This window comes from Salvelinus namaycush, chromosome 6 (assembly GCF_016432855.1).
Source record: "Salvelinus namaycush isolate Seneca chromosome 6, SaNama_1.0, whole genome shotgun sequence".
NCBI classification, from domain to species: Eukaryota; Metazoa; Chordata; class Actinopteri; order Salmoniformes; family Salmonidae; genus Salvelinus; species Salvelinus namaycush.
Genome location: NC_052312.1, coordinates 51,600,895 through 51,617,770, shown reverse-complemented (window position 1 = coordinate 51,617,770; position 16,876 = coordinate 51,600,895). Strand labels below are relative to the sequence as shown.

Sequence of the window (16,876 nt, the reverse complement as noted above, 5' to 3'; positions counted from 1 at the left end):
CTCTCCTCCTCCCTGTCCTCACCACAGACCCTACAGGAGGTAGTCTCTCCTCCTCCCTGTCCTCACCACAGACCCTACAGGAGGTACTCTCTCCTCCTCCCTGTCCCCACCACAGACCCTACAGGAGGTACTCTCCTCCTCCCTGTCCCCACCACAGACCCTACAGGAGGTAGTCTCTCCTCCTCGCTGTCCCCACCACAGACCCTACAGGAGGTACTCTCTCCTCCTCCCTGTCCCCACCACAGACCCTACAGGAGGTAGTCTCTCCTCCTCCCTGTCCTCACCACAGACCCTACAGGAGGTAGTCTCTCCTCCCTGTCCTCACCACAGACCCTACAGGAGGTACTCTCCTCCTCCCTGTCCCCACCACAGACCCTACAGGAGGTAGTCTCTCCTCCTCGCTGTCCCCACCACAGACCCTACAGGAGGTACTCTCTCCTCCTCCCTGTCCCCACCACAGACCCTACAGGAGGTAGTCTCTCCTCCTCCCTGTCCTCACCACAGACCCTACAGGAGGTACTCTCTCCTCACCACAGACCCTACAGGAGGTACTCTCCTCCTCCCTGTCCTCACCACAGACCCTACAGGAGGTAGTCTCTCCTCCTCGCTGTCCCCACCACAGACCCTACAGGAGGTACTCTCTCCTCCTCCCTGTCCCCACCACAGACCCTACAGGAGGTAGTCTCTCCTCCTCCCTGTCCTCACCAGACCCTACAGGACAGTAGATCTCCAGGAAGAGGGTGTAGTGTAATAGCACCTTTTTACCAGCAGGGGGAGGCAGAAAACAGCAGCGCCTACTGCAGTAGAGTAGACACTTTCTTCAGGGAGAACTAGACAGTTACTGATTCTGCAAAGATTTAAGAATTGATGACCGTTGCCATAAATACATGTCTTTAATATAAGATATCAAATCCTTCTTATGGGGAAACAAATCCTGGGATTCCTCAGCACTAGTAGAACAGAACACCTTTAATACTTCTCTCACAGCCAACACTAAGAGCACTGGAGGGGAAAGCCATGACAACCAACACTAAGATCACTGTGGAGGGGAAAGCCATGACAACCAACACTAAGATCACTGTGGAGGGGAAAGCCATGATGGCTAGAAGTACTAGATTGGAGGCTTGTCTGGTGGGGGAAGATTTAACTACAAAAACAGGGTTTAAAGAACTAGAATCACAGCAAATCAAAACCTGGGTTTTAATAGGTTGAGGCATGTTTCCTGAAGATTTAAATGAAAAGCCGTCCCCCTAGCAACTACTACCCACTCGCTCTCTTGTCGACAAGTCAACAACAAATGTCTCTTTCTACTGGTGAACTTTGAGACATTAGACGTTCACGTAGCTTATTAAACCCCATATCATTATAGATACAATTATAAAAGACTATCATCATCTGTGCAGAATAGAGGGAAGACACAAGGTGAAAATAAACAAAGAAAAACCAAAATATATATCTGTTAATTTGCTAGATATTCTTTATTCAATAAAAATAAAAAATATACCACTGCTAAGAGAATTTGATCCATTTGAAAAACTATAAAGGCTATTTGACTGAACACTAGAAATCAAACCCAAATCAACACAACAGGCACCTTGTTTGATAGTCAACAAACTTAATAAATAAAATCACTTCTAAATAAACAAATTAAAACATATTATTTATTCATTCAGGATGTAAGTTTTTTTGAGGATCAGGGAGTTGTGTAGCTTTGGGTTACATCCTATTCCCTATGTAGTGCACTACTTTAGACCAGAGTCCTATGTGGCCATGGTTGAAAGTAGTGCACTACATAGGGAATAGACTGCTATTTGGAATGTACAGTCTTAGCCGATAGCCGTCCTCAGCTGAGATAAATTAAGACGACAGACTGGATAGGCTCCCTGCAGACAGGACACAGCTTGTTCCTCTTCTTCAGTTTCCTGGCGCAGGTGTAACAGGCCATGAGGTGTCCGGTGCGTCCGTGGACGATGCAGCCGTTCTTGGGCCTGGTCTGACAGATGACGCAGGGCTCCAGGCAGCTGGCGGGGAGGTGAGCCTCCAGGCTGTTAAAACGCTCCAAGTCTGGTGCCATCACTTCTTGGCTGAAGGGAGCGCTAGAGGACGAGCATGAGCCTACACCATTGGAGTTCGAAGAAGAGGTGGAGGGCTGGGAGGAGCAGGCCGAGTCTTGGGAATCGGGCCCAGAGACCAAATCCTGGGAGTCTTTGAGGAGGGGAAGGGGCGACCTGGCTCTCTTCCCGTCTGGGACATCCAGTCCTTCGGTCTCGTCGGGCTCTGTCGGGGCTGGGGAAGGCTTGGGGGGCAAGGGTTTGAGGTTGGGGGCTATGGTGGTGGTAGCAGAGTTGCTGTCGGACTCGGGAAACCAATCCATTCTTCGCGTCCAGCAGCGGTTGCAGTTACGGGGGAGGGGAGGGTTCAACTCCTCACACTTTGAGCACTTCCAGTAGTCCTGAAACAACACCGCTAGATTAGACCACAGCCAGCACCGCTAGATTAGACAACACCGCTAGATTAGACAACAGGCACCACCGCTAGATTAGACAACACCGCTAGATTAGACAACACCGCTAGATTAGACAACACCGCTAGATTAGACAACACCGCTAGATTAGACCACAGGCACCACCGCTAGATTAGACCACAGGCACCACCGCTAGATTAGACAACACCGCTAGATTAGACGACAGGCACCACCGCTAGATTAGACCACAGGCACCACCGCTAGATTAGACCACACCCCTAGATTAGACCACACCCCTAGATTAGACCACACCCCTAGATTAGACCACACCGCTAGATTAGACAACAGGCACTAACCAACCAGAACATTGGTAGCGAGTGACAAAAAACAGCTAAGCAGCATGTTGGCCAATCAGAATTCTGAGAAATGATCTGTGGTATCCTTGTGTTGATTAGATGTGTTTTATTATGGGTAATATGAAACATACTGCTTCCGTGATTTCAGTGTCGTCATCGAACGAGTCCTCCTCCTCTGCCTCAAAGATGGTGACTTCATACACCTGTGAGAGAACGACAGAGACACAAGGAGTCAACAGCTGCAGTTTGACCCCAGGACACTAGAGGGAGCTGTTTGAAATGACACACACACCAATGTTTCCTCGGGGGGTCCGGGAGCATGCCCCCCCGTGATAATTTTAGAACCACTGAAAATGTCTGCTTTTTGTTGGTGTGGTGGTGGTGCACCACAGCTAAATAAATGCAGCGGAAACACAGTTGAAAAGACAGTGAGCCGAGACCTCGTCCTCTCCAGACACTGAAGCCTCTTCGGGATCGCTGTAGGCATCCGAGTCGATGGACTCCACCTCAAACTCCACGCTGAAGTTATCAGACTCAGAGTCCAGATCCTGGCTCAGACCATCGTCACACACGTCACTGACCAACGAACCTACTTCCTGTTGAGAGGGACAAGAGAGAGAGCTCAGTAACATAGGACTTACACAGCTGCCGATAGATTTACAAATTACAATCATCATTTTTTACTCAGAATCTAAAGTACTGAACAAACCGATGTCACACACTAGACGTGAAACATTTAGTCTGACCATTATGTGTAGGAATTAATAAACTCATTCCTTCATCTGTATAATTTTGTAACCCAGCAGGTATTCTCTAGTTTAGGATCTCACCCTCCTTTTATTTAGGATTGTTGAAACTACAGTGACAGGGTAAATAGTTGTACTGCAGGAGGCTCCCCCACAGAGTTACAGGAGGCTTCCCCACAGAGTTACAGGAGGCTGACCCACAGAGTCACAGGAGGCTGACCCACAGAGTCACAGGAGGCTGACCCACAGAGTCACAGGAGGCTGACCCACAGAGTCACAGGAGGCTGACCCACAGAGTCACAGGAGGCTGACCCACAGGAGGCTGACCCACAGAGTCACAGGAGGCTGACCCACAGAGTCACAGGAGGCTGACCCACAGAGTCACAGGAGGCTGACCCACAGAGTCACAGGAGGCTGACCCACAGGAGGCTGACCCACAGAGTCACAGGAGGCTGACCCACAGAGTCACAGGAGGCTGACCCACAGAGTCACAGGAGGCTGACCCACAGAGTCACAGGAGGCTGACCCACAGAGTTACAGGAGGCTACTCACAGTGTTACTGTGGGAGTTTGAAGACTCACTGCTCCTCCGGTCTCGTCTCAGGCCTCCAATCACACACCAGGACATGCTGTCATCAAAGGTCAGAGAAAAGCTGTCTGACCTATGTCTCTTCCTGGGCTCACACCCGTCCTCCTCTTGTGTCGATGATGTCCCCTCTGGAATAGAACAGAGGTGAGCAGTGGTTTTAGTCGGGTTGACACATCAAATACTACTGTTAACAATTTCTTTCAAATGAGCCATTTCTCCTCTGATGGCAATAGAGAACATTGCATCCGATCACATATTGAAACATACTGATAAGTCTTTAACAAAGCTGTTTCTCCCTTGATGACAATTAATATCTTATGTGATGTTCACAAGACATCAAGGATTTGTTTATAGCCGTATCTGTGTACTGGGCCCTGAGGTACGACCAGTAGCTAAGAGCAATAAAATCCCCAGTCTTAAAAATGGTCCATATCAATTCATCAGGCGAGGACTTGTGGATTCCCCCCCTGGTCCGTTGGGAACAGGACTGTCTTTGTGGTTGTCTGTGTGTGGAGGCCGTCAGGCTGCTTTGGGCCTGAAGAGACTCATTGTGAGGAAAAGTCATCTGAATACATTCTCCACAGCCTCCAGACCAGAGTGTTCCTACGGTCTGATAGCTGGTCCTATCCTACACAGAGATACCATCTCAGACCACCACGTCTGCCTGCCTGGCTACAGATAGCCTCCAGACCAGAGTGTTCCTACGGTCTGATAGCTGGTCCTATCCTACACAGAGATACCATCTCAGACCACCACGTCTGCCTGCCTGGCTACAGATGGCCAGAACACCCCTGTCAAGAAGGACAAGTCTGGGCGGACCCATTAAAAGTGACTGTGGTTCTATGCTTTGATGGATCCATAACTCAGTCTTTGCTTCCCCAACAGACTTGACAGGGCAACACATGAAGCCATGCGGTCTGACATGACATCAGTCTTTCTCCAGGAGGAAATTACAGCACAGATTCACATGAGCAGGACTGGTGTAGTTAGTAGGTGTAGGCTTATGTACACACTGCTGGAGTACTCCAACAACACAGACAGAGAGAGACAGACAGACAGAAAGGCAGGCAGGCAGACAGACAAAGGCAGGCAGACACAGAGACAGGCAGCGAGGCAGGCAGACAGACACAGAGACAGGCAGCGAGAGAGTCAGACAGACAGACAGACACTCACCAGGGTCACTACTCCTCCTCCTCCTGCGTTCTGAGGTAGATGATGAATGACAGTCTGAGTCTGTCTCCTGTAAACAGATGAAACAGGAGGAAGCGTTAGAGAAATCAACCAGTGAACCAGGACACTGAGGGAGGTCTGCCTATAAAACTCACTCAGGCACAGCTACCACTTAAAACGACATCACAGGAAAAACCGCATCAGCAGCTCCAAGGGAGACATCTTGGAACACGTGCCAGTATAAACATCACTCTGCAACAAAACTAAAGTTGTTTCAACTTGAGGTTGAGTATGTTTACGTCCCCGACCCAGAGCTAGGCAATTAGTTTGATCACAAGCATTTTCATTACACTCACAATAACATATGTGTGTGACCAATAAAATTTGATTTGATTTACAGTTTGTTTGTAACTATTTAAAATGGAGGGTGATGGAGAAGTGTTTCCCCTATATTAATTTAGTAACGGTGGCCCACCGCTATACAACTATTTTTGAGCCCGGTTGTAAACCAAGGTTTCCAGAACCCTTCTGCTGCTCTCTTAGGTGGTTTAACTAAGGGAAAGCAGTGGTGAAATACAGAACCCTTCTGCTGCTCTCTTAGGTGGTTTAACTAAGGGAAAGCAGTGGTGAAATACAGAACCTTCTGCTGCTCTCTTAGGTGGTTTAACTAAGGGAAAGCAGTGGTGAAATACAGAACCCTTCTGCTGCTCTCTTAGGTGGTTTAACTAAGGGAAAGCAGTGGTGAAATACAGAACCCTTCTGCTGCTCTCTTAGGTGGTTTAACTAAGGGAAAGCAGTGGTGAAATACAGAACCCTTCTGCTGCTCTCTTAGGTGGTTTAACTAAGGGAAAGCAGTGGTGAAATACAGAACCTTCTGCTGCTCTCTTAGGTGGTTTAACTAAGGGAAAGCAGTGGTGAAATACAGAACCCTTCTGCTGCTCTCTTAGGTGGTTTAACTAAGGGAAAGCAGTGGTGAAATACAGAACCCTTCTGCTGCTCTCTTAGGTGGTTTAACTAAGGGAAAGCAGTGGTGAAATACAGAACCCTTCTGCTGCTCTCTTAGGTGGTTTAACTAAGGGAAAGCAGTGGTGAAATACAGAACCCACCTGCTGCTCTCTTAGGTGGTTTAACTAAGGGAAAGCAGTGGTGAAATACAGAACCCTTCTGCTGCTCTCTTAGGTGGTTTAACTAAGGGAAAGCAGTGGTGAAATACAGAACCCTTCTGCTGCTCTCTTAGGTGGTTTAACTAAGGGAAAGCAGTGGTGAAATACAGAACCTTCTGCTGCTCTCTTAGGTGGTTTAACTAAGGGAAAGCAGTGGTGAAATACAGAACCCATCTGCTGCTCTCTTAGGTGGTTTAACTAAGGGAAAGCAGTGGTGAAATACAGAACCCATCTGCTGCTCTCTTAGGTGGTTTAACTAAGGGAAAGCAGTGGTGAAATACAGAACCCATCTGCTGCTCTCTTAGGTGGTTTAACTAAGGGAAAGCAGTGGTGAAATACAGAACCCTTCTGCTGCTCTCTTAGGTGGTTTAACTAAGGGAAAGCAGTGGTGAAATACAGAACCCTTCTGCTGCTCTCTTAGGTGGTTTAACTAAGGGAAAGCAGTGGTGAAATACAGAACCTTCTGCTGCTCTCTTAGGTGGTTTAACTAAGGGAAAGCAGTGGTGAAATACAGAACCCATCTGCTGCTCTCTTAGGTGGTTTAACTAAGGGAAAGCAGTGGTGAAATACAGAACCCATCTGCTGCTCTCTTAGGTGGTTTAACTAAGGGAAAGCAGTGGTGAAATACAGAACCTTCTGCTGCTCTCTTAGGTGGTTTAACTAAGGGAAAGCAGTGGTGAAATACAGAACCCTTCTGCTGCTCTCTTAGGTGGTTTAACTAAGGGAAAGCAGTGGTGAAATACAGAACCCATCTGCTGCTCTCTTAGGTGGTTTAACTAAGGGAAAGCAGTGGTGAAATACAGAACCCTTCTGCTGCTCTCTTAGGTGGTTTAACTAAGGGAAAGCAGTGGTGAAATACAGAACCCATCTGCTGCTCTCTTAGGTGGTTTAACTAAGGGAAAGCAGTGGTGAAATACAGAACCCTTCTGCTGCTCTCTTAGGTGGTTTAACTAAGGGAAAGCAGTGGTGAAATACAGAACCTTCTGCTGCTCTCTTAGGTGGTTTAACTAAGGGAAAGCAGTGGTGAAATACAGAACCCATCTGCTGCTCTCTTAGGTGGTTTAACTAAGGGAAAGCAGTGGTGAAATACAGAACCCATCTGCTGCTCTCTTAGGTGGTTTAACTAAGGGAAAGCAGTGGTGAAATACAGAACCCTTCTGCTGCTCTCTTAGGTGGTTTAACTAAGGGAAAGCAGTGGTGAAATACAGAACCCATCTGCTGCTCTCTTAGGTGGTTTAACTAAGGGAAAGCAGTGGTGAAATACAGAACCCTTCTGCTGCTCTCTTAGGTGGTTTAACTAAGGGAAAGCAGTGGTGAAATACAGAACCCTTCTGCTGCTCTCTTAGGTGGTTTAACTAAGGGAAAGCAGTGGTGAAATACAGAACCCTTCTGCTGCTCTCTTAGGTGGTTTAACTAAGGGAAAGCAGTGGTGAAATACAGAACCCTTCTGCTGCTCTCTTAGGTGGTTTAACTAAGGGAAAGCAGTGGTGAAATACAGAACCTTTCTGCTGCTCTCTTAGGTGGTTTAACTAAGGGAAAGCAGTGGTGAAATACAGAACCCTTCTGCTGCTCTCTTAGGTGGTTTAACTAAGGGAAAGCAGTGGTGAAATACAGAACCTTCTGCTGCTCTCTTAGGTGGTTTAACTAAGGGAAAGCAGTGGTGAAATACAGAACCCTTCTGCTGCTCTCTTAGGTGGTTTAACTAAGGGAAAGCAGTGGTGAAATACAGAACCCTTCTGCTGCTCTCTTAGGTGGTTTAACTAAGGGAAAGCAGTGGTGAAATACAGAACCCATCTGCTGCTCTCTTAGGTGGTTTAACTAAGGGAAAGCAGTGGTGAAATACAGAACCCTTCTGCTGCTCTCTTAGGTGGTTTAACTAAGGGAAAGCAGTGGTGAAATACAGAACCTTCTGCTGCTCTCTTAGGTGGTTTAACTAAGGGAAAGCAGTGGTGAAATACAGAACCCTTCTGCTGCTCTCTTAGGTGGTTTAACTAAGGGAAAGCAGTGGTGAAATACAGAACCTTTCTGCTGCTCTCTTAGGTGGTTTAACTAAGGGAAAGCAGTGGTGAAATACAGAATTGAAAGATGTGAGAAAAGTCTGGTAAGCAGACTCCACATCGGCCTAAATATTTTCCCATGAAATACCATCAAACAACATCTTAAAAGTGCTCGCAATTACTTTTGTTAAATAGTCTACATTTAAAAATGCTACTAATCATTCCTCTCTGTTTATTTCCAACTGCCAAAGAGAAGTGGAAAATTAGAAAGAATGCATCTGAGTAGGATTCTAGTTGCATTGACAGGCACGACTCATGCCTGTGAGCCATAACCAATCAGAACTGCAGTAGGCCTATATGCAAATAGACCATTGCCATATATGGACCTGTGCCATTCACTGGACTGTTTTTACAGCATGAGCGGTCGTGAGTAGATGAACTGGACTGTGTTTACAGCATGAGCGGTCGTGAGTAGAAGCGCTTGTTTTGAGATCAAAGCGAGAGCGACTTGTGCACATTTGTTCATATCCTTTGCTAGTGAGTTATTAGCCCAGTTATTAGTTAGTGAGTTATTAGCCCAGTTATAGATCATTTGTAGTCAGCAATAGGGGAGTGATTGCTTCTTACAAGACCACGAAACGTGTACATTTCTAGACATATTTGAAAAGCCAGTCAGGTAAAAAGTTATTTTTTTGTCTTAAAGGGGCAGTATTTCCATGTTAAAATGTTATGGGATGCATTTTCTCCATTGTTTTTGATGGTAGGCCACTCTGGTAGGACAACATTATGATCAAATAGCCACAGTAGCAGCCTTAATGTTCACAGTAAGCGCGTGCCGGAACGTTGAACAGGATTTTCACAACGTTCAAGTTTGTGCTCATCAGACCTGAGATTTGCTCAGTGATAAAAAACAGAGAACAGTGGTTGGGACAGAGTGCAGATTGGAGTGGGTCTACGGCAGTGCTCTCCAATGGGTCGATAGCCAGCGACCACTAGCTACCAGCTCACCTATGACTAGCTCGACAAAACTATTCTGGAAGTACATGCAATTTTCACGTGTTCCACCGCAAACTGTCATAAACAGATCTCACTAGTATCAGACAGTACCAGCTACTGTATAATCAATGCAACATTATCCCAGCCCTGGTTAGACACTAGTATCAGACAGGACCAGCTACTGTATAATCAATGCAACATTATCCCAGCCCTGGTTAGACACTAGTATCAGACAGTACCAGCTACTGTATAATCAATGCAACGTTGTCATTATCCCAGCCCTGGTTAAACACTAGTATCAGACAGTACCAGCTACTGTATAATCAATACAACATTATCCCAGCCCTGGTTAAACACTAGTATCAGACAGTACCAGCTACTGTATAATCAATACAACATTATCCCAGCCCTGGTTAAACACTAGTATCAGACAGTACCAGCTACTGTATAATCAATACAACATTATCCCAGCCCTGGTTAAACACTAGTATCAGACAGTACCAGCTACTGTATAATCAATACAACATTATCCCAGCCCTGGTTAAACACTAGTATCAGACAGTACCAGCTACTGTATAATCAATGCAACATTATCCCAGCCCTGGTTAGACACTAGTATCAGACAGTACCAGCTACTGTATAATCAATACAACGTTGTCATTATCCCAGCCCTGGTTAAACACTAGTATCAGACAGTACCAGCTACTGTATAATCAATACAACATTATCCCAGCCCTGGTTAAACACTAGTATCAGACAGTACCAGCTACTGTATAATCAATACAACATTATCCCAGCCCTGGTTAAACACTAGTATCAGACAGTACCAGCTACTGTATAATCAATACAACATTATCCCAGCCCTGGTTAAACACTAGTATCAGAAAGAGCCCGGGGCTCTTATGAGTCGAAGCCAGAACTGATGTTCAAAAGGTCTTGTCGGTTGTAATAAATTACAGCGGAAAAAAATTCATGGGAATTTATTTTTATTTCTATAATTACGACTAAAGAATGACAAAATAGCAAAGTTGGGTCGGATCTTGTAAAACAGCTGCCATCTAGTACGGCAACATTATAGCAATGCCCCCAACTGGAATGTATCAACCAACCACATGCTCTTGTTCCCCCCCCCCTCATTTAGTTTAATGTGTCCAGCATAGAAATACAATGAATAGATGCTCTTTCTATGTGGTCTTCTTACCTTAGACCCTCTATCCGGTTCACTCTGGCTCCTGGGTTCCGTGAAGACAGATTGGGATTCTAAAAAGGAAAAAAAGAAACATCTACATTTAAAAATCAGAATAGACTACTTCCTCACTTGTCTTATCAGCCCAATACATTGAACTGCCTAGCGTACAAATGGCTTTTTCAAAAGAGAGATGTATATCAACTAGAAACTACAGGACAATAGGAAGTGACAAAAGGAAAGCTAAAAGTACCTTGATTTTTCACCGCGAGGAGATTTTGTGTGATCATAGCGAAGAGGACTCTGAAAGAACAAAAAACACACAAGGCTAACATTAGCATAGTGAAACGGTTTCACTATCAGACATCTCATTTGTTTAGCAAACAGAAGGCTGCTCATCAGTAACTTCTTTTTGAAACATCAGTGCACATCTGAGCCAACACATGCAACAGGTGACAGCATATTAAGTGACTATACTAGAGGCCAGAGTCTGTATTAGAGGACCAGAGGAGCTGTATTAGAGGACCAGAGGAGCTGTATTAGAGGACCAGAGGAGCTGTATTAGAGGACCAGAGGAGCTGTATTAGAGGACCAGAGGAGCTGCATTAGAGGACCAGAGGAGCTGTATTAGAGGACCAGAGGAGCTGCATTAGAGGACCAGAGGAGCTGCATTAGAGGACCAGAGGAGCTGCATTAGAGGACCAGAGGAGCTGTACTAGAGGCCAGAGTCTGTATTAGAGGCTGTGTAGAGGGGCTGCATAGAGGGGCTGTGTAGAGGGGCTGCATTAGAGGCTGTGTAGAGGGGCTGCATTAGAGGCTGTGTAGAGGGGCTGCATTAGAGGCTGTGTAGAGGGGCTGCATTAGAGGCTGTGTAGAGGGGCTGCATTAGAGGCCCAGAGAGGTTGTATTAGAGCAACGCGAGCCGAGCAAACAGGGTGTGTTGGGGGTTTATTGTCCGTCCCAAGCTGTGTGTGTTATTGTGTGAGTGTGTGCGACTCTTTGATGGAGAAGATGTGTGTGTGTGTCCTCACCGTGGTTCTTTAACAGAGAAGCTGTCCACTCCCAGTACAGCCCCCAGTGGGTCATCAGCACAGTGCACTATGTGTTGCTGCTTCATGTCATAAAGCTGTTTCTTCATGATGTACTGTCCCAGGTAGAATATCACCTGACAATAGACAGAACAGGGGTCAGAGGTCAACACCACAGCGTAACACACACAAGAGAGAGAGAAACAGGGTACAGGCAGAGGTCAAGACAAGAAGCCTGGGAATGTCTCAGGATAAGACTGCACCACCAATAGTTCTGTCTCAGTCCAGTTGATATCCTCCATATACTGATCCAGACAGTCCTGTCTAGTTGATATCCTCCATATACTGATCCAGACAGTCCTGTCTCAGTCTAGTTGATATCCTCCATATACTGATCCAGACAGTCCTGTCTCAGTCTAGTGGATATCCTCCATATACTGATCCAGACAGTCCTGTCTCAGTCTAGTGGATATCCTCCATATACTGATCCAGACAGTCCTGTCTCAGTCTAGTTGATTCCCTCCCTCCATATACTGATCCAGAGTATTCTGGGTCACAATTTAGACAGGCAACTGATAGACACATGATCACTGCACTGAGTAGAAGTATATGACTCCACCCAATATACTTCTCTATCTGACAGGAGGCTATTGTGATAGACTGATCACTGCCATGAAGGCATCAGTTCCTTATGATAAAAGCAGATTACACAGACTGTAAACACATTTTCCAGCAATCAATGTGGACCAGTAAAACGCTCAGCACTCCCATACACTCTATAAACTAAAGCATCAGAGGAGCGCCTCTCTCTCTCTGAGATAACTCTGTCTCCCCGATGAACAACAGAGAGGAAGGAGCCAAACACGGAGTCCCAGACTAGTTAGACATTCCAGAGGTCCATTAGAACCCCAGTGAGTCAGAGGTGACTGAACACTAACATTCTAACTAAGATAATCACCAGTCTCTCTAACATTCTAACTAAGATAATCACCAGTCTCTCTCTATGACTCAGACTCTCACACAGACAGACCCCCCCTGACATGTCTCATCAAAGCTGTGTGACGTGTCCTCAAACCAAGGTGGCCTGCTAGCCAATCATAGCTCGTAAATGACAGTGAATTTGTATTCTAGTTTAGTAGACACGGTTATCCAGTGACTTACAATCAGTTCAATCAACTAAAGTAGGTAAAACAGCATACCAATAGGAACCAATAGAACCAAGTCAAAAGTCATTCTAATTTTTGAGAGCAACTACCGTATGCAGTGCTTAGTTGATGAAAGCGACAATCAATAGTGAAACTAGTGTAAATCCAGCGACGCAGAAAATAATCCAGAAACACATACAAAGTAGATACCAGTAGTTTGGCTGCTAATGACAAATGAACACTGACTTTCCCCCCTTTAGAAACTAATATCCACTATTCTAGGAGTAAACACTAAGATATACTGCAATTGGAAATTCAAAAACATCAAATATTTAAATGTAAAAACTTAATTTAAAAAATGTGAGACTAGAAAATAATTACAGAAACTGAAAAGTCTGGGAGATAATGTCTATTGAAGATCTTAAAAGGTTTCCTCTGTCTGTTTCATGGAACAATAACTTGATTAACTAAAGTTAAGCCAAAGACTAGTGGTTCTATATCAGCAGGATATAGGAAACAAAACAGCCAGCTGTCAGGTCACGTCTTACCTCTTTCACGGTGAAAATGTCTTTGTCTGCACCTGCCTGTTGTAATAAGATATGCAGTTTCTCTTTTGGTCTTACCTGTGAAAATATAGCACATAAACAAAAAACATTATTTTAGATTCAATGTAACTGTAAACAAATATGACTTAAATAGTGTGATAGAGAGAAAGCGGTTTAAGTTCATACTTACAAGTTTCTCATTGTCCAACGTATTTATTTGGGAACTACTTCTATGCCATTCTGCCATTCTCTCACAATTCTCTGCCATTCTGTCTTTCACCTGTCGAAGAGTAGAGGTAAAATACATGTTAATTTCCAAGTTAACATGCAATGCCTTATAAAAGTATACAACTACATACATGTCAAGACAAGCTTTGGAAGACAAAAACAAGTTTACCTAAATAAATAAATAGAAGTACTAATGAGTAGATGTTATTTATCTACCCCCTCTATAATACACCCTTCATATTCTGTACATAAAGTGCTTCAGCTCGGCTGGTAGCATTAGGAACTACTTCCCCGTCTCCCCCGGATTTAAATAGGCTCTGAGAGACATGTCAGGACTAGCACTGTTGACGCTAGGATGCTATTGGGCGCAGCCGGCGTATGGTTGAAGCTAGATTACTAACCGTAACATGTTTTAGCATGACGAGCACACCGCTTTGACTCGCCCACCTAGCGGTCACCCTGCGTCGGTGCACCCGCCTCCACCCTTAGTGCGGAGTTGGCTGCTAGAGTTGGATATGCCCGGGCATGTCCCAGTTTACTACAGCCCTGCATTGTGTAACAATCAGCTGTTTGACTGACATGGGCAGGGTGTCTCGACTGACTCTCTTAGCTATTGCTTTTCCAAACAAAGAAAGAGCCATGCAAGTTGACAGGTGAAATATTGGACATGAAAACTGGTTGCCACTGGATATTAACGTTACCACCGTGGATATGAAATTACAAAGTACGGGATTAAAGCCAAAGTAACGATTTGTCACTGACATTAAGAGGGGCTTGACATCTGGACTCACTGATAACAATTTTTTATCTGATATAACATTTGGTTTGATATCTGGATTTACTGATAATTCTTTTATCTGATCTAACATTTGGTCATGATGAGTTTAGTTTTTCTGTTGCAGATATCCATCAATGTTATTCAATCGCATGAAAGAAACTGACCTGCGAAAAGTAACGTTACCTACACTTCAATCCTCATCCTGTTATTGCTAGCTAACCAAATGGGATAGTTTCCTATCAATCTGTCAAAACACAATGAAGACCTACGACCCAGTTGTGGGGCTCTGGAAGCCAGTAAAGTAGACCAGTGTGCAATATTGGCAAGTTAGTATAGCTGATTAATAACATCAACGTTACAGTCAAAGGTATTTAACATAGGCATCTAGCTAGACTCAATGTGTGGTATTTACAATACATGTTTTAACTAGCTAACCACTAACGTTACGCTGCACCGCCAAAAATAAAACTGGTCAACGAGCAACTACAGTCCAGACGTTGACTAAGTTAGCAAGTTGGTGTCGCTGACCAGGCAGCGATTTTTGATATATCTTCATGTGCCTTTTGTTAGATGGGTAACTACGACACCACAGATAAACATTTGACGACACTCTTGTTAGGTTAACATTACATTGCAGGTTTAGCCGTTGTACTACTAGCTACCACAACTTCGCTACTATGTGTTGACGTCTAGCTATTTAACGTTAACTCCTTACTAGTAGTTTCCGTTTTAGCCATCAGGAAAACACGAGGATGAGAGGCCTTGTAGCATGTGGCTAATGCTATTCAAACATCAACTATAAAATGTAGTGGTTGTACAAATTACATGTCAAAATAACGCATAGTTAAACTATTATACACAATAGCTTGCATTTAAACTTTCATAGCAATAGTTAAATAGATTTAGAGCACATTATTGGCTTCACTTACGTTACTTTCACAATCCAATAACTTGCTTCTAAAGTTAGCGAGGCAAACGAACGTTAATTTTGTCGCCTCTAGTGGCGGTTCCAAAGTAGGGCACGTGCGCCGAAGATGAATCAGGTTGACTAATCAATCACAAGAAGAAGACAAATATATCTGTTTTTACAAGAAGAAGAAAATAGACAACCTGCATGTGGGGAATGTTCATGGTTTTATAGTGGAAAGAAACATTGGAACTGATTGGCTGGATTGATTGATCAATGCATTCTTTGCCTAATCATTGATACAATCATCAGAGGGTTAAGGGCATTGGTTGTCATTCAAATCACACAGTCAGTGTGAAGAAGAAATCAATCCGTGCTTCTACACCTGCATTGCTTGCTGTTTGGGGTTTTAGGCTGGGTTTCTGTACAGCACTTCGAGATATTAAGCTGATGTACGAAGGGCTATATAAAATAAACTTGATTGATTGATTGATCACATTGAATTAATATAATAGACAGGTTTCTGTATGTCTGGCTTTATAAGTATATTCATCATCATTATCCCCTGAGAGAGGAATACATCAGTGTTCTTCTGTATCTTCACTCCAATATGGGTCAACTCTTGACATGGCACTCGCTCGTTGAAACAGGGGGCATTGTGACTCTTCACATGGCTACTTGCTGACTGCGAAATCATTGCCTCCTTCTGCCAGAGACAAAAGTGTGTTTGTGTTATGTTCTGTTATTCTGTCAACCAGCTCTGCTCTAGGGCCTTGTATCAAGCGTAGGAGTGCTGATCTGGGATTCGTTCTGCCTTTTAGATCACAATGAATAAGATAACATGGACATGGGGGACCTGATCCTAGATCAGCAGTCCTATTCTGCCCCTGGTCTGGTCGGATGCTGAGACATGTCCTGGCAGTTCACACTTCATCATCATAGTGCCATGATGCTAGTCCTTATGATGCTAGTCCATATGATGCTAGTCCTTATGATGCTAGTCCATATGATGCTAGTCCATATGATGCTAGTCCTTTGGTTCGAAGAACAGAGAATAAACTGGTATCAGTGAATCTACAACAGAAGATACATGGAACTAATGGTCATGGAACTAGTGGTCATGGAACTAGTGGTCATTGAACTAGTGGTCATTGAACTAGTGGTCATGGAACTAGTGGTCATTGAACTAGTGGTCATTGAACTAGTGGTCATGGAACTAGTGGTCATGGAACTAATGGTCATGGAACTAGTGGTCATGGAACTAGTGGTCATTGAACTAATGGTCATGGAACTAGTGGTCATTGAACTAATGGTCATGGAACTAATGGTCATGGAACTAATGGTCATGGAACTAATGGTCATGGAACTAATGGTCATGGAACTAATGGTCATTGAACTAGTGGTCATGGAACTAATGGTCATGGAACTAGTGGTCATGGAACTAGTGGTCATTGAACTAATGGTCATGGAACTAGTGGTCATTGAGACCGAGAGAAACGTCACGACTTTCCTTGGTTAATGAAAGTCAAACCACAACTTCTAAAAAGGAAAAGGCCTACTGGTCAGAAATGGCTCCTTG

The 16,876-nt window shown here is 44.6% G+C and overlaps 1 protein-coding gene across 2 annotated transcripts; it reads right to left on the bottom strand.

Annotated features, from left to right (window-relative positions):
- Positions 1–1,459: 1,459 nt before the first annotated feature.
- Positions 1,460–15,380, bottom strand: mdm2 (MDM2 proto-oncogene). Of its 2 annotated transcripts, none has more exons than XM_038996798.1 (11): positions 15,320–15,380; positions 13,575–13,664; positions 13,388–13,462; positions 11,698–11,831; positions 10,920–10,969; positions 10,682–10,740; positions 5,328–5,394; positions 4,119–4,282; positions 3,261–3,416; positions 2,952–3,023; positions 1,460–2,452 (listed from the first exon to the last, which is right to left on the bottom strand). In XM_038996798.1, the coding sequence occupies exons 2-11, from the start codon at positions 13,650–13,652 to the stop codon at positions 1,844–1,846; spliced, it is 1,464 nt and encodes a 487-aa protein (XP_038852726.1). In that variant the 5' UTR covers positions 13,653–13,664; positions 15,320–15,380; the 3' UTR covers positions 1,460–1,843. The 2 variants fall into 2 exon arrangements, with proteins under 2 accessions (XP_038852726.1, XP_038852727.1); XM_038996799.1 differs by lacking the exon at positions 15,320–15,380 and adding an exon at positions 13,782–13,958.
- Between the last annotated feature and the right edge of the window lie 1,496 nt (positions 15,381–16,876).

What these genes read in the sequence shown, in the direction of transcription:
- mdm2 (XM_038996798.1), bottom strand. Translation starts at nt 13,652, where the DNA reads ATGGCAGAGAATTGTGAGAGAATGGCAGAATGGCATAGAAGTAGTTCC. An exon ending in TTCTCTGTTAAAGAACCACG is followed by an intron (nt 10,970 to 11,697) that starts GTGAGGACACAC and finishes TTGTTCTTTCAG; the next exon opens with AGTCCTCTTCGCTATGATCA. An exon ending in CCTCGCGGTGAAAAATCAAG is followed by an intron (nt 10,741 to 10,919) that starts GTACTTTTAGCT and finishes TTTCCTTTTTAG; the next exon opens with AATCCCAATCTGTCTTCACG.